Source organism: Alligator sinensis, unplaced genomic scaffold, assembly GCF_000455745.1.
Source record: "Alligator sinensis unplaced genomic scaffold, ASM45574v1 scaffold418_2, whole genome shotgun sequence".
Lineage (NCBI taxonomy): Eukaryota > Metazoa > Chordata > Crocodylia > Alligatoridae > Alligator > Alligator sinensis.
The window spans coordinates 195,051-219,638 of NW_005842682.1; the positions used below are offsets into that span (position 1 = coordinate 195,051).

The following is a 24,588-nucleotide window of genomic DNA, read 5'->3' on the forward strand; positions in this document are numbered from 1 at the left end:
AAATACTTGGATTTAAGAAATCCTAACTGTATCTACTTAAAGCTCTGAGCACTTTTAGGAATGCAAAGATTTCACCCTGATGAAATGCAGAATTTAGGAATGAATGTGATAAGGGTACAGTAGGGCTCTCACTAATTCTGAAATATTTTCCCTGTATAGCCTACTGAACAGTGCATGAGGTCTTGTACTACACTCTCTCTTTCATACCAAATATTCCAGTCCACTTCAGAAGTAGTATGGTTCATCTCAACTTAATTTTGAGAATGAATGCCTCAGCAAAATTATTCTGAAGTGTTATATAAATCAGTGTTTTCTTTCAGGAAGAAGTATTGTAGAAAAAAATCATTTGTACTGTGGTAACTGTAAAATCTATATAAATGCATTTAGATGAATCCTTAATGCATTATTTTTTGTAAATCTGACAATGTGAAAAACATTTGGTATCAAATCACTGAAAATAATAAAGTTAAATAGCCATAAGAGCAATGATTTTATAACATCTACAGCCTTCCTCAAGTGGGACATCTAATATGGAAAACAGAATTAGGTGACAAAAAATTGAACATTACGCGATATATTTCTTAATTTTACCATGATGCATCTATATCTATATATCCATATATATGAGTTTCATGGTGGGGGGAGGTATACAGGAGTTATTTATTAGATTGTAAACTTAATGCGTTATGGTATAAAATATATGAAACAACTTTAACAGACTAAAAAGCCATGGCATTGTGACTTAAGGATCAATACAAAGGTTGTTATAAATGGTACTTAAAGGCACCATTGAACACTTTAATACTCTAATCTGGACCATGTGGTAAATAATGATAGAAAGCTGTAAAGCCACAGAAGAGTAACTGCATACAACCGGCTTTCATTTATTCAACAACTAGTAAAATATACCAATAAGGAATCTTTTTCATGCTAGCTTTACTCTTGTTTTACACTGGCATAAGTGAGATCAGATGCAGTCCCCAAGACTGCATTTATGATCATTCTGAATAGTGTAATTAATCTAAAAGAAAAATCCTTGGGAATTCTCAATTTCAAACTGAACTGGTGTTGTATGAGTCACTACTGCAACATATATAGTTATTTTATATAAAGTCAAATCCAGATTTGTGTCCGTATTGATGCTACTCAATCTATTTAAAATCCCAACAATCCCCATATATGTCAATTCTTTTCTGTAAAGCAATCCAAAAACATAGCACTGTTCGCTTCAATGTCAAATACTTGGCAGAAACAGTGCAGAAATCCAGCTTCCTCACTGTGCCCCAAACCCTTCCCTTTCATTCAGGCTGACCTCCCTTTATGTGGCACTAGCATTAGCTCTGGAAGGCTTATTTCACCACTCCCTCAGTATCTCTCTAAATTCCCTCTGCCAGTCCCAGAACTTTGAGAACCATGATACAAGTTTTTCAGCTAACCAGTGGAAGCTCGCCTACCCAAATTGAGGTGGCAGGCAGGCAATTTTGTGGGCTGATCGCGCTGCTGGCCACCATTTTTGTGGGCAAATCACAGTGAGCCTCCCCTCCCCAACCGATCAGCGCCAGTAGCCCCGCCCCTTGCTGCTAATTGGAGGAGAGAGGTGGGACTGCATGAAAAGCAGCCCTTTAGGCCAATCAGCAGTGAGGGAGGAGGGGACAGCTGCTATCTTGGCTGCTCCCCTTTATGACAGAAGCTTCCCCCTCCCCTTGGTGGACTGAGAGGCTAGGCCACAGTGGCTGCTGGCTCCCACTGGGTAGCCAGTGTTTTATTTTTTCTGGAGATTCCATGCAAAAATCACAGAAACTCATTTCTCACGGTATTCACAAAACCCGCTGTTTTTCTCAGTTTCCTCAAAAATCACAAAATTGCTATGAGTAGGTCCCTACTCGCATACCACGGTAACCATTCTGCCTCCCTGTGCTTCCGGTAACCATTCTGCCTCCCTGTGCTTCCCTTTACAAATAGCAATATAGAAGAGAAACATTTGTTTTCTTTCCGTAACTTTTAGCCTCTTGCAAAAAAATAGGTTTGCTAGCACATAGCTTTTCTTATCTTTAAATCTAGGATATCATGAAAAGACAAAAAGGAGCTCATCTACACTGACCCTTTGAAGGGCATTTTACCAGGGCAATCTCTGAATAATGCTGGGTAACTGGTGGTTGAACCTTTTTTTTAGAAAGGTATGTAGTCTTGGATTTAAAAGACTTCACATCAGGAAAAATCCACCACTTCCTTCAGTAAATTATTCCAGTGGTTAATTATCCTCACTATTAAAACCCATGCTTGTTTCTATTTTTATTTTGTCAAGTTTCAATTTCCTTTATGCAGAAACCCCCCAGATCATTACTTCTAATGAAACAGGAACCTACTGGCACTGCTATCCAATCCAATCTCAATGCAACAATTCTGCAAAAAGAACACAACTCTTAAGACTTTGGGGACCTCAGTTATGTTCAGTGGGGTCTTGATTAAGTTCTGGCCTTCCCATTATACTGCGGACCTAAAAAACCTTGCAGTTTAACACTGGATCAGGTAGCTAACATAGCTATGGTTCCACTACAATATTTATTTTATAGACTGACTATATGTAAGCATTTCCTTGTTTCAACTTGTATTTTTAGATCACGACTGAAAACTCTTTACAATAAGCAAAGAATTGCATTCACACAAAAATCCATGCAGACAGATTATAAATCATTTTGTACAGTAAAACCATGTCGTCTCAATTTAAAATTTCAATGTATTAGTGGTGTTTCCAAAGACCAACAAATTTGTTCAGTGATGTCCAAACTGACTTTTTCTATAATGGGTAATTTTTTCTATTCTGTACTCAATTTACTCAAATCAAACAACAAAATTCAGTATTTTCTCAATTAAACTAATTGGATCATAAGGCAATGCCTTGTTTTGCCTCAAAATTCCCCCTTCCATGCACATTTGTCAACACAAGACCTTAGCATCACTAGTTATTTCAAGAGAAAACATTTTCAGGAAGAATTTTAAGAATCTAAATCACCCAGAATGCTAGGAGCTTTGCTTTACAAAAATGAACTTACACTTCATGTCAAACCCCTTTTACAAAGTTGTCTGATGCTTCCTGCATGTCAGCCGAAGAATGTTTCATGCCATGGCATGCATACTGCTTTCTGGGCTACTGTACAACTGGGCTGGAATGTGCATGTTGCCATAGGAATGTACATTCTCCCCTTTCACAACAGTTGCTGCAGGAAAACATTTTTTCCAGTGCTGCTTCTCAATATAATAATTCCTGCAATAAATCCTTGAGGATTTTGAGAAAAAAAACAAAAGAAAAAACGCTGAGCTTTTTAGTTACTTGTTCATTTGGGTAAATGGGAGACGGAGCATCTATACACCTTAACACTATAAATCACCAGCTTATCCAGTTTATTAATTAAAGACCGAGTAGATTATATTGTCCCCTGTATCATAATATTTAATTTAGTTCAGTCCTATTTTTCTGGAGGACGAGTGAAGTATTCTTCTCTTTCATACTAGGTAAAGCAGCAGAATTAGGCCGATAGAATTTTAACATGAAAGCAGTGGCATTTGTGGGACAATAAATGGGAAAGCCTCCAGGATATTCTGACAAGCCTTCTGACTGTTTTCACTGAATGAAAAACTTCCTTATTGTTAAGCTATTTTCTTTTGAAACATGCTGGATCTCTCTCTCTCTCTAGAAACTACTTACAAAGATCATGAAACCTCAGTTCTTTTCAAAAGAAATCCAACTTCTTACCCCAGTATTGACTTTTCCCCCCTTCTATATAAACGGTCTTTTGTAAACATACAAAGTTTCAGGAAATCCCCCCCCTTCTTGCCCGCCATCCTCCCTGCCCCTTAACTTGCACAAAACAAAACCCCTAAAAATCAACACTGGTGAATAATTGTGTTTTTGTTGGACCATTTCCAGCTCCCACACGTTCCAGGCTGCAAGGAGTAAATGAAACCCTTTAGCACTGGCAACATTCATTTCAAGCTCACTCCTCACACACTTTAAAAACACACACCAGAAAAGTATGCACTCATATTGAAAAGGAAGTCGGCAGCAATAAGCTCATTCCCAAAATAATGATCTTTCACTTCTCCCCCACACAACTTCCTCTTTCATTAAAAAGTACAGCATTTCCAATTTTAAAAACCTTCCCCTTTCAAAACTACTACTGTTAGTGTTTTAATATACACTATTTTTTCCATTTACCAATTCTTTGTGTACCATAGTTACCATTACACAAACTGGGAACCCTGGTATCAAGACTTTGGTTGTTTCACTTCCAGCAAAATCTGAAATGCTGTCTTTAAAATGACTCTGCTAAAGCGTTTTTCCCTCCCCTTTGAACAGCTGAATGTTAATATGAACACAAACCCCTATTCAGCTTTGTTTTGCTTCCAAAAAAACAGCTCTCAACATGCTAGCTGCACTGTTTTGGGGGGGTTTCTTTTTTAAAAATCAAGGTCTTTGAAAATAGTGAAAAACATACCTTCCTTGCATTCATCAGCTTCCGAGCCCATGGTGTCAAGAGTATGAACTCACTGGAGTCCAGATTACAGCTGACGTGCTCTGAGAAGCAGCGAGTTAACTTCTCATAAAAAAAAAAAAAAACAGAAAAGAGAGCAAGCAAGAGAGAGAGGGTTGGGATTTTAAGGGAAAAAGTCTGAATTCAACAAATCACAACTCAGTTATGCGAAAACGATTCCGCCCCTTTCTGAACTGCATAAGAGCAACTGTCTGGAAAGTAGCACCTTAAAAGAAACCCAGGATTTACTTGCCAGCAGTTGCAGCTTAGGCATTTTATTCCCTTAAATCTTCAAGTCTTTAGAAAGGGTGGAGTTTTACTTGTTACAACTTGCTGCCTGAGTATGAGAGACTAAGAGTGTGAGACAAAACACAGCAAGAAGAAAAGGCAACACTGAGTGCAACTACTTACTCTTAATATTTCACTGCAGTGACTGACAAGCAGAATAGGCCTCAGGTGACTTGCTACAGGCCCCAAATGAAATAAGTTACATTTTTTTAAACCTATATTGAACCTTTCAACACTAAACGCTACTTGAAATTAGTTCTGTGACATCTACAATTGGATTGGCCTATCCTGGAAGTGTTTAAATATTTAAAGAAGGAAAAACAGGACTCCTTTAGTGTGTTTACACCAGAAGTTCTCAAACTTTTCATATTTGAGGCACCCTCAGAAAATGCTGAGCTCTTCATTTTCACTCATTTTTTGATTAAAGACAGATAATACAACTATTCTTCTGTTGCAAAGAAAGACCACAACAGGGCAAAATGTTTTTAACACTATGAATTTCTACAGTAAAATCCCTGTTACCCACAAAGTGGGGAATGGGGGGTGCCGGTAAGCTAAAAGTGCCAGTTACCTGAGGCACAGGGGTTTCCGGGAGCAGGGGGGGGCAGCAGCTGCGTGGGGGTGGCTGGAGCTGCTGTCCCGGGCATGGGGCTCCTGGCTCTGACCCTAGGTGGGGTGGGAGGGGCTGCGGGAATTGCTCCTAGGGCAGGCAGGTCCCAGCTGCACACCGGCAGCTCTAGCTGCAGCTCTCCCCCAGGCACTAGGAGCTGCAAACCCCACCAGGGAGGCAGTTGGGAGAGCCCGGCCCCGCTCCCTGCAACAGGCACTGAACCCGGCCATGCTGCACAGGCCCACGGGGCTGGAGCCACTGCCCAGGGGCCTGAAGCTCCCGGCTCTAACCTGCCCCCACGTCCATGTCCGGACATGCGCCACTCCCTGCAAACTCCAGGGCAGACTGGCCACAGGCTGCTGCAGCAGTGGGGAGGGGCACGCACACAGCCAGGGAAGAAAGCGGCGCAGCAGGCAGGAAAGCGGCAGGGCATGGTACCATGTGCGTCCCGCCACTGAAATTCCAGTTAATGGAGTATTCCAGTTAGTAAAATCCCAGATAACAGGGATTTTACTGTATTTGAAATCTCTGGCAATCTGTGAATTTTGTTTGTATACCAAACAGTGTTAACACTGCGCAGCATCTTGCTGCACCCTTGAAAGGATCTCAAGGCACCCCAGGGTACCACAGCACCCTGGTTGAGAGTTACTGGTTTAAATTAAAGCATCTAGTTATTCTGCTTTGTTCTCTCCTCCATTCTAAGTACACAGTCCAACAGGATCCTGAAAGAAGCAACAGTAACAGATGTTTAATGAAGTACTTTTTGTTCCCTTTTAGGCTTTGTACTACAGGTCATAACACCATCTTAAAGGCATATTCACATAATTTTCTATAGTATGGCAATAGCTACAAGAAGGTTCATCTTGTACTGTAACTCCAGACTGGCCATACAGAGTACATGTTGTAGATTCAAATTAAGGGGAAGTCTAATTTCATAACTGGTGAAATCCCCAGTCAAACATTGCTGTACAGTAAAGGAACATCTTTCCTATAATTTGATATATAGTATAATAAACAGACTTAAAAAAAACTAAGCATTGTTGGAAAATTTACCGTCAGGGTATAAAAGCTGAAGTGCAACCTCTGCAAAACATCTAAAAGCATTCCCCCAAGCCTAGATGCCCACTTAACTCTGTGTGACAGCAGAATTCATAACTAAATTCTCACCCCCTCAGAGGTGATGAGATGCTCATCACATGCATGCTATTGCTCTCACACACATACACAGTGCTTGGGAGGAGGGAAGGAGTCTGCAAAAAAGATGCTATAACCAACTAGCATATGGTCACTGAAGTCTGGCTAAATGGAAATAGGTATACTTCAAAGCAAAGTGAGAAAAGCCCCGTGTTTGTTATCCTATGTCCTTTGTTTACTTGTAAATGCACTTAAAACCAACTTTATGAAGCAACTTAAGAATGACTGATTTAGCAACACACATTTTAACACATTAGGAAAGAAGGATGATCTTGCAGTTAAGAGGCCAGGGGCTCAAGAGGTCTGCGTCAAATTCCTGGTCTGCTACACTGCCACATTTCCAAGCAAATTATTTACTACCTTGAGGCCTCAGTTTTCCAGTTGTAAAATGGAAGTAACTTTCTTTCCTAATCATTTGGAAAGTAACATCTTCAGATTAGCTGGTCTGTGCTGTGCGTTTGTGCAGAGGTCAGCACAAGGGGGCTATGATCTTGGTTGCTTTAGGGGCCACTGAAATATTGCTATTGTTGTAATAATCACAAGTCCTCTGCTGTGGCTTTTATAGGTAGCTATCTAAGGCTGTGTATAGATGAAACAAGGGGCATATGTGCACAACACTTTAGAGCAGGTTAAATGCTTTTGCACCACTTTAACGGTGTTAGTGTTTGCACGTGTCGGCGGCATATTGCGCAGTAATTCCAGCCGCTGCAGCAAATTCAGTGGTGTAACATGCTTTAAATGACTTGGGGCACAAACTCCTTGGAGGAGTTTAGTTTGCTGCCCTACAGCTGTGGAACAAAGCACCAGGCTCTGTGCAGCTCAGGGGCTCTGCAGGAACCCCTGCAAGCAGCCTGGCAGCAGCCCAGGAGGGCAGGCTCCACCCAAGGAAAAAGTGGCAAGACTGATCTTCCCCCCACCGCCAACACTTGCCTGCCTGTGCAGGGACCTGGTGCTTCTCTCTGTGGCTGTGGTGTCCCCCAGGACCGCCTGAGCTGGGTGCCTGTGGACAGGTGTTGCCTGGGGGTGGGGGCACCGCTGCCACGGAGAGAAGGACCAGCCACCCCTGCAGCCCAGGGACAGCTCTGCTAGCTGGCAGCTCATCCTCCCCTCCCCACCACCAGAGGGGCAGGTAAAGGGCCCTAAATCGAAGCACTGTTTTTAAAAATGCACCGTTTCAATTTAGGGCCCCTATTTCGTCTACACACACCCTACGAAATCTAAAGCTGTCCTTAACTACTTAGAATGGTGTGTGAATCTCTCTTTCACATTTGATGAAAAGAAACTTTTCCGCAAGTTATATGTCAGAGGGGGTAAAAAACAAAACAAAACAAAACAAAAACAGTGGACAAACACTAGCTAAATAAACTACATTTTTCAAAAGAGATTACCTTGTCCTAACTTTGGATTTATCATAAGCTAGTCTGGAATGACTGGATAGCATCTCCAACCTATTCAAAATGAAAATACAGAAATCATAGAAAATGCAAGACTAACTGAAGTGTTAAACATGATCAGCTGCCAGAGCCCTTGGGGTTTTTTAAGCAAAGGCAGCATTTTTGTGATAATAAAAGTCATCTTATCATTTGGTATGCAGGGGCTTTCTATGAATAAATTTACACAACAGAGGCCCTTCTGTAGCTATATGGACCATCAGAGGAGAGGAATGGGCCTTGGAATTGAAGTGAAAAGAATTTTACAACTGAAGATGTAGACATCACAACATTAGTGATTATGGAGTCATTTAGAAGTCTTTGAGGCAACTGAAATGGAAAGGAAAATAGACAGGTTTGCTGAAAATTCCATACCTAACTTGGGCATAAATTTACAATGGGATTCTTTTCTACCAACAGACTGGGTAAAGACAGCTTCTTACTCAACAGACCACTGCAGTGACTTGTTTAAAACTACTTTTCATTTATTTCAGTCATGCAGACTCAAAATAGCTCTAGGAAATTTAGCTTAATCATTTTCTGACCTAGGTTAAATAGTAAGCTTCAATAACAAGGCTATCAATGCAGTATGGTTATCTTCAAATTCTGCCCTGAGGAGCAATTTTGCAACCCCCACCACCCCGAAAGGAAAAGGACTGCACAGGGACAAATGAAGGCATGCAATTCGGAGAATGCAATGGCACTAATAGAAATCAATGCAGTTTTTGGCCTGCAGAGTATCGCTGGTGATGAGAAAGAGGCCAGATCGATTTTCATATCTTAGGTTGATTAAACAGTTGAGCACTGTGAAAAAATGAAAAAAACAAACAAAAATCCCATCTTTCAACACTGTTCGGTAAATCTTATACAGATTGATTAATATGGAAAAACCTAGAACCAAAAATTTACAAAATTGCTTTTTAGAGGAGAAAATGTGCATGAGGTCTTTTTTGAAGAGATCAGCATATAGTTAATTGGAAGAGAATATGTAGGTAGATTTTTATTAAACAAACATATCTTCCTGATGCATGATGACTAGATTAGGAGAAAAAGGAAAGCATCACTGTTAGGCATAGGGTAACAGGACAAGCCCAAGGGATCCTACAAGGAGAGCGCCTACTGAACAGCTTTTGGGCAGGTGACTTTTCAAGTTTACTGACAAAATTAACTACGAATGTAATCATAGAAGACGAAGTTAAGGCTACCTGGTGGTAACACATATCATTCCAGAAGGTCAAATTCAGCAAAATTCTCACTTTTTAAAAATGGAAATAGAATTAAAGCACATGCCTGTGCAACCTCATCTCTGCTTCCCTGGAGCTGGTAATGACCACTGAGAATTATTTCCATGTGAAGCAACTTGGAGTTGAGATTTTTGTCTGAGAAAATATGGGTGGGCCCTGACCCTCTGGTGGGATCAAAGCCCTTGTCCCTGCACCCTCATATGCATCAAAGTGAAAAGGGGTGTACATACCTTTAGAAATCCATCCAGTGTGCCTGATTTCAGGATGTATAAGCAGCAGTTGCCCAGGAGTCTCTCAGATATTGGCAACAGTAGGATATGATCAGGGTGATTGGGTGTTATGATAAGTAAGCAGGACTGTGAAGGGGTCAGAAAACTTGGTGCATGGCAAGGAAGAAGGTTGTTTTTGTGAAGGCCCAGTATTTGAGTGTACATCAAGAGTAGATAGTTCCTGTTTACTGCTGTTAAATTTAAAAATAAATTTCTATGAACAGAAAGGCAGCATTGAATTTTGTCCTACAGCGATCACATGCTGTATGCAACAGCATGCACTCTCTGCAACTGCAGAGTGAGACTATTGCCTGCAACCCCAGAACACACCAAAAGGATCCAGACTGTGCCATGACAAGAAATGCAAAACCTGCCCCCACATCTCCACCACCCCCACTATTACTTCACCCCACAACAGAGCCATCAGCATCCCAGGATCTTACAGCTGCACCTCCAGGAATGTAGTATACCTCATCCAATGCACCAAATGCCCTGATGGAAGATATGTAGGAGAGACCAGACAACAACTGCGCACCAGAATGAATGCACACCGGAAATCCATCAAAGACAGAAACACCCAATTACCGGTGGGGGCACATTTCTCACAGGAGGGCCACTCTCTCTCCAATCTCTCAGTCCTGATCCTCAAAGGAAATTTACACAACACTTCCCAGAGACGAGCCTATGAGCTCCATTTCATCAACCTGCTGGATACTAGAAATCAGGGACTAAACATAGACATTGGATTTTTGATACATTATAATCTGCCTGGCAACTGCCTCCCCAGCCCAGCCCAGCCCAGCCCAGCCCCTGGCTTGTTTACTTTTAATTCCATCCAGGAAGAGCACACACCAACTGCTGCAGCTTCCTGAGCCTGACGAAGGGTTTTTGAACCCGAAAGCTTGCTTAATAACTATTCTCCAACCATTTGGGTTGGTCTAATAAAAGATATCAAATTCACCCAAGGAACCTTGTCTGCATATTTCCTGGATTTCTAGTTCTCACAGGAGTGAATTTTACTGAATTGAGCGTTCTGGAAGGGATTGAGATATCGCCAGACAAAGACCTTAACTCTGCATTACCTGAGCTTCCTAGGCATGGTACTAATTTCCTACCTTTTTTCATATTTTTTTGCTTTGAACTCTAAATTTGTTGCATGGGTGTTGCTGACCACATATGTTTGTACTTGAGATGCTACTTTGGCTCACTATACAGAGAGGATACTGTGTGGTACCTAAGAAGCCCTCCCCCATCCCATACTATATATTTTGTACAGTGGAGTGGGAATAGTGGTCATGCTATTTGGTCATGTAATATTTATGAGTTGTGTTCAATAGGAGAGGTAGGCAATTCATGAAGAGTTTTATTACACATTGGTTACAGTCACTTGAAGGTTAGTGGTGTCAGCCTCTTTCTCTACCTTATATAACAAAACTCGCTCTGCCAACCTCTCAGACAACCCTCCCCTCCCTCTCATCAATAAACCATCAGGATATGAAAAGTTCCTTCTCACAGTCTGGTGCCCTCTGCTGTTGTATGTGCATATCACAGGCAGCAGTTTAGTCACATTTTCTGGACTTCCTGACTCAGCTTTGGCTAACATGCAGTCAGCCCTCTCCCATCCACCCTACATGGGGGTGGCATGTACCTTAACTTTGTGTATCCTTACTTATCAAAGCTCCTCTCTCTCCCGATCCAATGTTATACAGAAGTAAAGAATATTGGCTTGGTTCCCTGGTCCCAACTACCTTTCTCTAAATCTCACCTTTACCTGGGACAAACCTCCCTTTTTAACAATTATTTTCATTCACCTACCATGATACCAGGTTACCAGCTATTAAATAGAAAGGTTATTGTAGGACAACGTGACAGACTCTCCATCCTACAGTCAAATATGCTGCCTTTCAGCTGAATGTCTCTGATTGCTGTTGTCAGAAAAGAACTAGAAGAATCCTTCAGTTATATAGTGTAGAGACAAGATTACTTCTGAAACTGTTTCTTTCTAACTAGATCTAGATTACAATATTTACTCTAACAAGAGACAAAACTGACTCTGGAATTAACTGTTTTCAGAACTACATACAGAAACGTCTGGCTTAACTTTCCTTCTGCTTTTCCCCCTCTTACCTGGAGGAAAAAACCCCCAAAAACACCAGCCTATACACATAAATCACATTAACTTTATCTCCTACAAAAAGGGTGGGAAGCAAGAGAGAGACATTATAGGATATGCAGACACTAACAGTATGACAGCCACATAACTAAAAGAACAGATAAGTTAACTCCATGTTTATGAATAAAAAAAGAACAATTGCTAAAGAGTTGTGCTCACACTGGTAAAAATAGAAAATTAAAATTAAGTCAAGAACAGATTCTAATCAGAATCCACAGTGCAAAGTCTCCTGATTGTACACTTGTCTCCCAAAACTCCCTCTATTTAAACTGATGATTCTCAACACGGCTGCCAACCTAATAATTTTTTTTTTTACTATCTACAAACTTGTTACTATCATACTTTTTTACTGACATTTTTACTGATATACTTTTTACATAATGTAAACAAACTTCTTCTAGGCCCTGACCTGGTGCTAGGCCCTAGTTAAAGGAGCTGGGTTAAATTTAGGTGTTTAACACCAACAACAATAAAAAAAAAGTTTAAAAGTCTGCTGGTCAATAAAATGTTTACATTAAATTCTTTTTTCTTGGGTTGGCAAACCTGCTTGACTGCAGCAATGGTTTTACACCAACTTGCCTCCACCCCAGGGGTCACCTACTCATCCCACCACACTGAGGCCTCCACCATATTCTGCACCATGCTATCCCACTGCCTTACCCCAACTGGATCCACTCTAGTTGTCCCAGCATAGAGCCCCCCAAAGAAACCTAGCTGAGACCCTGCAGCTGACAGGATTCAGCAACAGCAACAGATGGCTAAGAGGTAAAGGTCTACAAAGCCCAGAGACAAGGCTCCCTGCAGAATGCAGCACTCCTGTTCAGATACCAGGTGGTGGTGCTGTGTTCTGTCTATTCATCAGCTTGCCTCCAATTTCTGCACAACCACAGAGCTTCAATCAAGCTCCGGTTGCTTAGTGTTTTCATGGACAACCCAGGTTCCACCCCTGCCCCACAGATTTTTACAGACAGGCATTTTTAGCTTGATTTTTCTTTTCCTGGCTGTTCATAAATGTACAAACAGTTGGCAACCCAAATTCTCAATTGGGGTGCTGTTGGCTTCCCCCATGCTCTGAGCATTCTGCTAAATTTTTCAGGCCAGCTTGTACCACCTGCTCTTCTGTGGTCCTAGGGTTGGTGAGGGCCACAAGGGAAGGTGACTCTGGTCACTGGTGTACAACAGAGGAGCTGCCTTGGCAGCAGGGACCATGCTCAGGTACAGACCGGGGACAGATGATGGAAAGAGGAGAGCAAGGAGGGGTGAAGTCCTGGCCTCACCATCCTCCTCTGGAACCAGCTAGATTCCAGCTCAGTGCTTCTCAGATGGAGTGCCACTAAATTCAAGAAAGTTAGGGAGGGGTGCCTTGGGCCTAAAAAAAGGTTAAGAACTACTGACTTAAACCCCCCGTAGAACTCAAAACTAATATTACAGAATGTCTTTCCAAAGTGTCAAAACTTGCTTGCATAAGAGAAAACTGGGAAAGCAAGTGTGACAATGTTACCTGTATGCAGCTGCCATAACCGTATAACCAAGTTACATAGGCTACGTAAGATGGAGTCATACATAATAAGTCTTAAAATATCTGAAAGGTATAAACATGAAAACAGAAAGGTTTTTTAAAACGTATTTATAGCTAGCAGCAATGAAATGAATCACTCCAGACATTTTTAGTTTCAAATGAATTTTGAACCCAACAACGCATAGATCAAATTATTCCCTCCAATCTATAATTAATATAAGTGTTACACAGAGGCTCTTAAATCTTATACTGGGCAAAAATAGCTCTTCTTTAGGTGGAATAGCAATTTCTCAGCCCCCTCCCCAAGCTGTTATACATCTGCAGCTCTCAATGAAGTTCTCATAAATAACTTTTTAATTAAAATATTTGCACACAAGGGTCAGCGGGTGATAATTTATTTTTCCCAATTATTCATTCACTGTTTTTCTCTTTGCACTTTAAAAAAGTCATGGGTGACCTAAAGTTTGAGAAAAGGAAGGTACAGGACTGTTTTCTGGAGAGTCTTCCAAATGTAATACCTGACCATTGTCAAGACTATTTTTCCCTTAATCATCTACGATGAAAGGAATATGGAAACAAAGGAAGATGAAACTCAAGCAGTTTCAAGACTGTTCATCTGCTTCTGTATAAAATTCTGTTACAAGTCTAATAATAGTAAGAACTTCATTGTACCCCTGGGTCTTTTTTTCCATTCCCTTGTAGATTGAAATTCCGTAACATCTCTTGTTAGAGGAAAAGTCTTAAATATTTAAATCAAGTAGTTTGGAAAGCAGCTTCTCCAGATGTACCAGTGTGCCTGTCACTTGCAAGGACAGATATTGTTTCAACAGATTTTTCTAGGAATTCTAGGAGTCTTTAGGACATTTTGGCAGGGCAGAGAAGGATGGTAAAGTACTTGGTCCTCTTGCTACTGTATTTGAATGTCTGTTCCTTTGGCTCTATCCTTGATAGATTACAGAGAGAAATTCAAACTAGCAAACTGAAAATCAACTTTAAAGTTGGTACTCTAACCCAGATGTCAGAAAATACAACTTATAGTTATATAAAGTATCATTTTTGGTTGCAAAAGATGGAGTCGACTGATTTGTCTTAGACATCAGTGCAGGGGGTGGGGGTGGAAGGGAACACCCACCAGCTTCTGGTGAGCCTTTCAGAAATTTGAGTGCCAATTTTTATGTTGTCTAAAGGAATTTTGACAAGCCTTGTGACTGCAGAAGAGGTTTTGAAATCGTTCTGCAGCTAGCAACTTGTCTGCTGCTACTACTGTCAGGATCCTTCCTTGTTTCTGGTTTTTTTAAATTTATCTTTTACTGAAAAGTTTATGTTTGAAAGAACACCAACATAATCCAGATATTGCTTAAGTTTGCCCATTTGCAAAAATATTACTGCCTCCAAAGTACATAAAAAGGAAGATATTTTTATGTAACTTCACAGCATTTATATAAACATCTATTATCCATTATGAAGAGCCCTGAGACAATTTACAATCTGCACTAACAACACAAACCAACCTACAACTACTATACAGATACTATACAAGGGTATAGATTCACCCCGCTAAACACAGGACAAATTCTATCAAAGCACTACCAGTGTAAAAACAACAAATGAAGACAGCCAAATAAGTGAATGGCTACCATCTTGTCTTCACTGAATGCTAACTATGCATTCAACCAGTTTTACCTATTTGCATAGTAAGCTTCATCACATCACACATGGCATGCCACACAGTAAGGCATCAACCATGTTCTGACATAAAGGGAACATCATGGACAAAACTTTTAATATTTATTGCACCCATGACACTTGAGTGAAAAACATGGAGCTGCAAGCATTCAAAAATCATATAGTGCTCCATTTCTCTCTTCTAATCCCACTGGCAATGCATTTCTTTATTCTATTTTCTTATCTACCTTTCCTCGGTGTCTGCAGTCGCATTCTGCTGGTAGTTTTTTCTCCAGGCTTGTCTGTATCTTCTGTTTGAAACAGCACAGCCACCTCCAATGAAACCCACACTGCAACATGCAAACACCTGGTATACAAACATATGGCAGAATCTTGGGCCCAACTGAGCACAACCTAAGGCTTCAATAGTACAAAGAGGACTTTCAGACTGCATAAAGATACAGGTTTCCCTTGCCAACCACAGGGGTTAGGTTCCTGAAAGTTTCCATGGTTGGCAAAACCAGCAAGACTGGGGGAGCAAGTGAAAGGAATGAGCAGGGCCAGGAGAGCTGCTGGGGGGGGGGGGGGGGGGGGGGGGGGGGGAATTTTCAGACTGTACCTCACCCTTCTCTGAAGCGTGGGTACTCAAAACCATGGTTGGCAAAACTGTGGTTAGCAAGGGAAACCTGTACATCTACACAGCTGCTGGATGACAACTAGAGTAGCAAAAAAGTACAGCAGTGAAGGAAGATAAAAAGCTCAATGTGAGCTAACAAAAGCCAGGGACAAAAAAGAAAATGCACAGGGCCTCATTTCAGTACAGATTCAAATGGATGTGTGTGGACTCAGAACTTGGACATCTACAAAAATGCCACCCCTGCCGAACAGGCTGTTAAACAGGAAAGGTAGAAAAGAGGATCAGAAATTCTCTCAAGTGAGACAGCTGTTTTTATGCATCTTAGGAAAAACACAACACAACACGGAAGAAGTTTCCCCATCAGAACAGCAGGGGATAAACTGACATCTCAAGCTGGTAAAATGAAAACCACCATCTCTGTATTTATTATAAAAAATATTATAAAATAAATGGGTGGATTTCTAGTCTATAATCCTAGCTTCATTGGAGAGATTCAACAACATACACTTACCCAACCCTCCCTCCTAACCATAGTGTAGGGAATAGTGAACAAATAGACAGAAGGGGAAAAAAAAGCAAACTGGTAGCTTACACCTACTTAATGCAATAGGGTTCACCCCCTCTTTAATTAGGGGGCATTTTAACAGAAACAGTTTGCAGCCTTAGTCTTGGCCAAAATTAGAAGCCATAAGACAGTGTTGAAAAGCACCTACTACCATGCTAAGCTGTCTGCCTGTTAAGACACTGTATGCAAAACAGAGTTTTTCACTCTTTGAAAGTTCAAGCAAATCTCTTCCCTCTGTCACTACCATAACTCCCTTATTAGTTCACGTACATCTGAACTACATGGCACAAGGCAGCGCTATGCAGAAATATCCTAGCTAATCCTGAAGGAGTTGCTATGCTTACTGGAAAAAGTAAAAATTACATTTGTTAGCCTAGGTCGTATGCTGCACATTTCCTACTTTTCAGGCAGGCTAATTAGCCCAGAGCTAGCTTGAGTATCTGTGTGGTACTCCACTGTGTTCCACAGACATGCCCTGGCATAAAGGGAAGGTCTCATTTCTGATGCCTGGAATAACAGGTTGTTCTTCCATGCTCCTATCTGAAGCAGCATCCTGTCTAAGACTGTGGGAACTTGCAAAAAGGTGCAAGCAAAAGCACTACTGCTGTTGCGTTTTCTAACAACTGTTCCTCCATCACGATTTTGCCTTGTACCAAAGTGTTTTGGGTGCTCAGTGAATAAAGTTGCCCAGGAGAAAAAAAAAAAAAAATGGTGGTCTAATTTCCTTTAGAGAAATTCTCATTAGAAAATAAGATTAACAGCTTAGCATACAGTTAAGAAGCCTTTTGTCATTCTGGCACACATCAAAGTATTTCATCATATGTCATGGCGGCAGAGCGTATGCTGAATTACTCACAATCATAGTTGGCACTGACACCCCAGTGATGACTATTATTACGAGCATGATGCTGATGAATAGGCCACAGTGGTCCACAAGAGCCTGCTAATTATTATGAGCATGATCTGATGAACAGGCCACAGTGGTCCACAAGAGCCTGCATAATGACATACTTGGTTGAAATGGTAAAGCTATGAACAGGCTAGGTGGATGCGTCTCATTAATTATATCTACATTTTTGAAAGCCCTGTGCATGTTTCTAGAGCGATCTTCAGATTTTGACAAACCTGGAGGAAGCATGACAAGAAAAAACATCACAAACAGCAATGAACAGAACAACCACTGTAGATTTTTCAACCACAAGCTTATTGCTTCAGACACGTTGGCAGTTTGGGGTTGCCAGTTTCCACAGGGTAATAACAACATGCTTCTGAACTCCTATTGGATCTCTCCTCAAAATGCTGTGCTGCTCAAGGGATGTGGCAATTTCCTATTACAGTTCTAGTACTGCCTCTTTCTTCATGCAAAAGTTCTGGGCCCACTGCCAGTGATCCCACATTTCCATCACAGTGCAGTCCCAACCACGTGTACTTGTGGTCCTCACAAAGGTGCAGTGGTCTTCTCTGTGCAGAGACTATCTGCCCTAAAAAAAAAACATCATCAGCTTGGTCTATACCACCTATATCTTGTTCAGTTGCTATAATGCTAATAACTGGTGCCCCTATATCTTCTGGTCTCAAAGCAGTTTCTGATGCTCTGGCTATCATCCCCTGGCAGCAGCTTATGCCAAGGCATAAAAGAGTATTGCCTTCACAAAAAGAATCAGCTGTCAGTCCTGATACACAAAGAGAGTGACACAACAGTGCCATACTAGCTGGGTTACTGCCAGGAAATGAATTTTTCAGGCCTAAACTGTTTCCTCTGGCTAGACCACAATACCTACTGAATGGTAGAATGCAATAAATCATGGTGCTGTCAGACTTGGGATATAAGCCTAGATAGCTCTACCATTTGTTGTGATGACATAAGGTACAAGTGCTGACATAGGGCATGACAGCCACATATTACTATCAACAATGTGATTGCATGGACTAGGTTAGCGTGTGTTTACAAATACCGAGTTATTTACCTAGTAGTCTGAAAGCCTCAGCGTACCAGAAACAGTAGTTACATATTAGTAATGAGTAATTAAGTATCTTTTTAAAAATACTAAATTCTCATATCTGAGGTAATTTACGCTGAGTGGTGCTGAATATAAAAAGGCTACAGCAAATGGGATAGAAACTGTATAATAATGGCTGGTTATACTGTATTCCAAACGTTAGTGTGAGGAACAGGGGAGAAATGCTGCAGAAAGCATTAATGGAGGGGAACATGACGCAGTCCAAAGTATGATGTATCCTAAGATCTGCAATGAGTATTGATTGAAGTTAATAATAGTATTCCTCCAGACGTTAAAAAACATGACTACAACCTATACCACTTACAGGTTTTGCTTTTCCTTACCTTTTGTTTCAAAGAATTCATAGGCTTATTCCCAACAATGTATTTATTCCAACTACAAGGGACAATGATGTGAAAGATTAGGGAGTAATGAACAGGACAGCAAAAAACTCAGTGGAGAAGAGGAAATGGTCTTATTGGTATACAGTGAAACACACTTTGATATGGAATACTCCAGACTTTAGATACACGATTAATTTAACTTCTCCTCAAACTTACCAGAGGAATCCACCTATTCAGCTAAAATGGTATGTAATTAATTGAGTCTTCACAGAAGTGCTTTATAATAAAATAGTTATTCACAAAGTTTTATTGCATGACATATTGCTCTCTGGAACAATGTCAGAAAGGGCTACGAGGAAATTTGATGAGCGAAGCATTAGAAATACAAACCCACATAAGAAATCCTATAAATAAATGGCCCAGAAACAGTTTGTATGAAAGTTCCCTACATAAGTGGGGAGTAAACCAGATGTTGCACAAAGGCTAAAAACCTACATCAGAGGACAGGAAAATACTTAATTTACAATTACTCTCTGCAGAGAAGAAAGGGGAGGGACTGCTAAACACATGCATGCATGATCCATATGCGTGAAATGAAATGGTGTTGAAGCAAGTTTAAATAAAATTCCAACAAAATGGACAGAACCACGTGGTGTTCACCTTAGGGTTCTGAAATAATTTTGGAAAGTTTAAATTGTACGGTTTAAATCAAGTGCCATAAATGGAGTGACCGAGCCAATTATGTAGCTACTTTTATCAAAAAATAATGTGAGATATATGAATGTGCTGAGAGTGTATATGAGGATATAGTTACTTTTTGTTGAATCATTTAATGGCAATGCACAAGTAGCTCTGCTCTATGTTCACAATATATTCTCTGCTTGCCAGCCTCGCAACACTCCCTCCCACACTTGTGGCTGGAGTCACTTTATTTCTGAATGCTTTTGGACAAATATAACAGTTGAGGCAAGTCAAGAAAACACAACAGCACAATGTGTTACTTCACAAACAGGTAAGTTTGTTGGGAAAAACGAAACTAAACTAAACAAAATCCTAGGAATTATGACAAACCCAGGTGAAGCATAATATGAAGGGTATGAGCCTCGAGTACTCACAAACACATTTGTTAAATATAAGAATTGGAATGCATGAGTAGCTGTATTGGGTCAGATCAAGTACATGAACTCAGTAGGAAATCTGAGCACAGCACATGCACAGCGAGTATAAAACATGGCAGATGGAGGTTTATTATTTGCAGACTATTATGTGTGTGTATGCATACACGTGCGTGCATGTGCGTGTGTGTACTGAAGATGTGTATCTCTAATATGTGAATACTAATAAAAATAGTCTGCAAATAATAAACCTGTCAGCTGCATTTATGCTCCCTGTGCATTCACTCTGCTCAGATTTCCCACCGAGTTCATTTCCTTCATCTGACCCAAATACAGTTACTCATGCGTTCCAATTCTTATATCCAACAAACACTACCCTACGAACATCCAACATATAAACCATGAAGCTATGTCCAAGAACATGCTCACATAAATAGGGTTATGCAAAACTTTTACATAATTCCACATAGTAACAACTCAAATGTTTTATACTACTTGATTCCATCCAGGAAGAGCACACCCCAACTGCTGCAGCTTCCTGAGCCTGACGAAGGGTTTTTGAACCCAAAAGCTTGCTTAATAACTATTCTCCAACCATTTGGGTTGGTCTAATAAAAGATATCAAATTCACCCAAGGAACCTTGTCTGCCTATTATACTACTTGAGGTATTCTCTCTGCCACGCTTTTTCCTTGCCTACCATTTTTGCTTTTGGGCACACCCATTACAATGTATAGTTTTAGAAGATGATACAACATTCAGTCATTACTCCCTAGACACTGGAGTGCTAAAACAGATCTATTTAAGCAACCAATACTTGTTTATAGATAGACTATGTATTTAAGTATCAAGATCATGCAAAATCTGATTGTTTCATGCTCATATGCAACATCATATTAATTCCACAACTGCTCAGCATGAGTGTTGATAAAATTATCTAACCTGCTATGCTAGATTCTAGCTAGGATACCCCTTAAAGCAGATATGACTAATATGCTTTGAAATACCACATTAACGCATCAGCAAAACTCTGAAAAACTTTACCAGGAACTCAAACACACTTTAACCAAGATACTAAAATCAGAGGGGAAAAAACAAAACTCTAGAGAACACACATGTATGAGAGAATTGACTCCTTCGTGGGTTCTAATTTCATTAGAAAAAGATTAAAATACAGATTGTAATTGAGGCCAAAACAGCATGTTTCATAAATGAAAACAAAAAAATGACAAAATAAAACAAAAACCTTCTCAGCTATAATTTAGTTTTCAAGCCAGGCATGCCTAATTATATGATGCATTTTCAAACAAGGATACTGATTTATGCATGTTGCAGTACAGCTTTAAATCTATTTTCTTAAATCTTATTAAGAAAAATCACATTCACAAAAGGAAAAATATTTGCAAGAGTTTAATTTCTTGTTGTGAGTACAATAGTTAAGAACTTTTTTTTTTTTTTTTTTTTTTTTTTTAAAAGAGGGCTGAAACCTAGGCTTCTAAGACCATGTCCAAAAAAAATTAGTGACCTGATTTGTCCAATCACTTAAAAAAGTAACCTGATTTAATTTCTGAAAAACCAGGTCACTTATTTAAGCATCAGGATAGGATTACAGGAGCTTAACTTTTAGCATCTTCCTCCTCTTTTGCCAAAGATACAATTTTCTAAAGGATTTAATTCACTGAGTAGACTAAATCTCAAGTTCAAATGTGTTTTATATACTTAGCCTAAGTTACATGGGCTTTCAACAAGGCTCAATGTGGAAAATCACCTTTGAAAATGAGGTGTATGTGCTTTTGAGAGTTTTACCTTAAGAAAAACTCAATCAAGTAGTCTATACAAAATTTTACAGACTTTTTTTTTTTTGGTCAATCATATAAAAAAAATTGCCTTCTGTTGTGGTGGCTGGTGATTTGGGCTGCAATTTGCTTTGTACTTCTGAACACAATAATAATTCCTAACTCTTTGATAGCATTTTTTACCAGTAGATCTCAAAATGTTTTACAAAGATCAGCATCATTACCCCCATTCTAGAGGTAGGAAAACTGAGAGAAGTGCAGACTAGTCATAAAGCAAGAAATGGAACTCAGGTCTTCTGAATTATTTTGGTGCTTTCTTTACAAAACCACAATGCCTCCAATTAGTAAGATGAGTTACATATACATGCTTTATTCCTCCTCATTACTGATCAGTCTTGATGGAAAAGGGGTCTGTGGAACCTGCATGGCTTGTCACATGAGCTGTGGTAATCAGTTTCTTGCACAAAAAAATGTTAATAGACATAGTTTCAGTTGAATCATTCTGGGTCTGCTTTCTCTGATGAAGGAAGTGTGGATCCTTAAGACAGTAAAAAAACTGGAGGAAATTACCATAGCAAATATATTGCAAGTTACTAGTGGGGAGGATTTGCACATTAGGACAATAAAAATGTTAAGGTTTTAGTACCAACTCACTTTCTACACTCCTCCACCTGATTTTACTACCATTTTTACCGAATCCAAGAAGACTTCAAATTTAAGATGACCCTGAATTATTGGGGTCCTCAAAAATTATAAGTTTCTTAAAAATTTTCCATGTATAGAATCTAACTACCGGAGAGTGACTTTAAATTTGCCCCCCCGCCCCACCCGGTCCCACCAGTGCTGCAACATGAAAAGCAGGCAGCCAGACTCTCACCCTTGCCTACCCATGCCTAAGCCTGCCCTCCTGCCACTTGCCCATCCTGCTGCCTCCCCGCCAGCCACTTGCCCCGCTACTGTCTGCCCTCTCAACACCAACCCCCCAGTCACTTGTCTGTCCTGCCAACACTTACTTTCTGCAGCAGCTCTGGCTTTGGGGCAGTCAGCAAAGGTGGCAGCTCTAGGCTTGACCAGATTGGCTTGGGCCAGGGTAAGAACAGAAGTTAAACAGTATTCTTACAGTTATTCTTCTGAGCATACTGAAGTTGGCCTTTTTGAAGGCTAGTACTTCTGTCCTACTGGTTATCTTTCCTACCCTTTGCCAGATAGTAAATTCAATCAATTGATGGTCACTATCCCCTAGGTTGCCTTGTACCTGCAGATCCCCCACCAGGTCATCCCCTGTAGCCAACACTAAGTCCAGTAAGGCATTTCTCCTAGTAGGACTGTATACCTTCTGTGTTGGGTTAAGGTCCTGTACAGACCCATAGAGGAGTTTTCTAAACCAAGGAAGGAGGGAAGGAAGAAAGAAAGGATTATTGTTGATGTTACTTGCAGGGAAATGCTATATTTACTAAAATCCAAGATGAGGGGGTTGGATTTTTTTTTTTTTTTGCCCCCAGTCAACATGGGTTGTGGGGTGAAGAGCCGCATCTTGGATTCGAGTACCAGCTGGAGCAGGCAGCTGCTGTGGTCCTGGCTCCAAGCCTGAGGTGAAGCTAGAGCAAAGCTGCCACCTGTCCTGGGCTGGGATGGTTCATGCTGCAGGGAAGGGGCCACACATCAGGGAAGGTAAGGTGTAGGGGAGATGGTACAGTTGTGGGGTGAGAGTGTGAGGAAGACCAATGGAGGAGGGGGCATGCAGGGGAGACTGCACACCCATCACAGCTATTCTGCCCAAGTTGACACCTTGAGCCCTGCAGTCCTGGAACTCTGGTCTTGCTGAAACTGGCATGACTGCTCTGCATGGAGAGTGGGACCACCAGGCTTAAGCCCTGACAGCCCTGCTCTCAGCATGGAGCTGCTGTGTCAGTTACAGCAAGACCAGAGAGCCCCAGGGAAGCTGCTTCCCCAAGTCTCTCTGGTTTCACTGCAACTGACCCGGTGCTGGGCCTGCTTTCTGCCCAGCAGAAGCAACAAGTGGGTCCTGCTCCTAGTCCTGCCCCTACTCACGAAGCCTCTACTGGCAGCTCAAAGCTGTACAGGTGAAGGACAATCAGAGCAGGTTTTTCACCTTATCATGTGATTGGCTCCATTAAGCTGAACAACACTAAGTCGATCAATATTTGTTCAGTTTACAGCGTTAGGTCTCACAGGGCCCTTAGTTACCATCTTTTGATTAAGTCATAGCATGAAATTGCAGAGATACATAGGTGAAAAATGCCATCATCCATTCAGCCATAAAAGTGTATAGAGATAAAATTGAGTATAGCTTATCGTTAGCTTTTTGTAAAAGATTGCATATGAAAATAGTTAAATCAACTCAGAAGGATATCTATGCATGCAGGAATAATGCTCCACAAAATTAATTATATGAATAATGGTGACTCACAGCTCTACTTTTATTTCTGGATTGTTCACCAATGTCACCCATAAACAATTCCCCCAGCCTTTGTTTTAGATTTTAGAATCTTTATTAGAGCGGATTTTGCTTCACTGGTTGCTCAGCTTAGATTTTTATTGCAGCACTTTGCAGTGTTATTTAAGTACTGGAAAAAGCTGACTATGTAAAATGATGAAATAATGATACTGACACAGTCCAGAACTTCTTAAAATATGATTTTCTAAACCAGATAAAAGCCTCTACAAGGATTTTATTAGAATACAATGCTCCCTCTCATACTACATTTTGAATTCTACAGAAAAATGTCGATCATTTTTTTCCTTTTAGCATTTAAGAACTACTTTATTAAGGGACTGCTTGACACAGTAAAATAGTTAAGAAAAAAATACCTTAAAAAGTAAAAGACTCAAGCCATGTAACTGAGTAGGTACATACATACTGTAAATTACATGAGCAGAAGAGCCACTTATATAAGCCAGTTTAAATGCAGAGAATATTGTCAGGAAAACGAGTAGTTTTACAGATGCGTAATTTTATTGAACATCTATATTTTATAAACTATTAACAAAACAGCACTGCAAATCTAATTTCTGCAGCACAATAGAAAAAGGTTTACCAAAGATGATGTCTTCAAAAAGTTATTTACTTCAATGTAGACCTCACTGAACACAGTGATACAATCAGTTATATCAGTTAAGTTGTTCTAGCAATTTCCAATGTTTTATCTAAATAAATATAAGTACTATTTAACACCATGAAACCGAC

General features: G+C 40.4%; 1 protein-coding gene across 8 annotated transcripts in view; it reads right to left on the reverse strand.

The window, feature by feature from the left end:
- TNFAIP8 (TNF alpha induced protein 8) overlaps positions 1 to 24,588 on the reverse strand; it is a 99,190-nt gene that overhangs the window by 26,659 nt on the left and 47,943 nt on the right. The window contains exon 1 of one of the 8 annotated variants that reach the window (XM_025215891.1): positions 17,252 to 17,273. The exons of 4 other annotated variants lie outside the window; for them this stretch is intronic. In XM_025215891.1, coding sequence (XP_025071676.1) covers positions 17,252 to 17,264 — 13 coding nt within the window. In that variant the 5' untranslated portion in view covers positions 17,265 to 17,273. Of the gene's footprint in view, positions 1 to 3,053; positions 3,155 to 4,496; positions 4,597 to 17,251; positions 17,274 to 24,588 lie in introns of those variants that run through there. 3 more of the 8 variants (XM_006033943.3, XM_025215897.1, XM_025215895.1) reach the window with 3 other exon arrangements.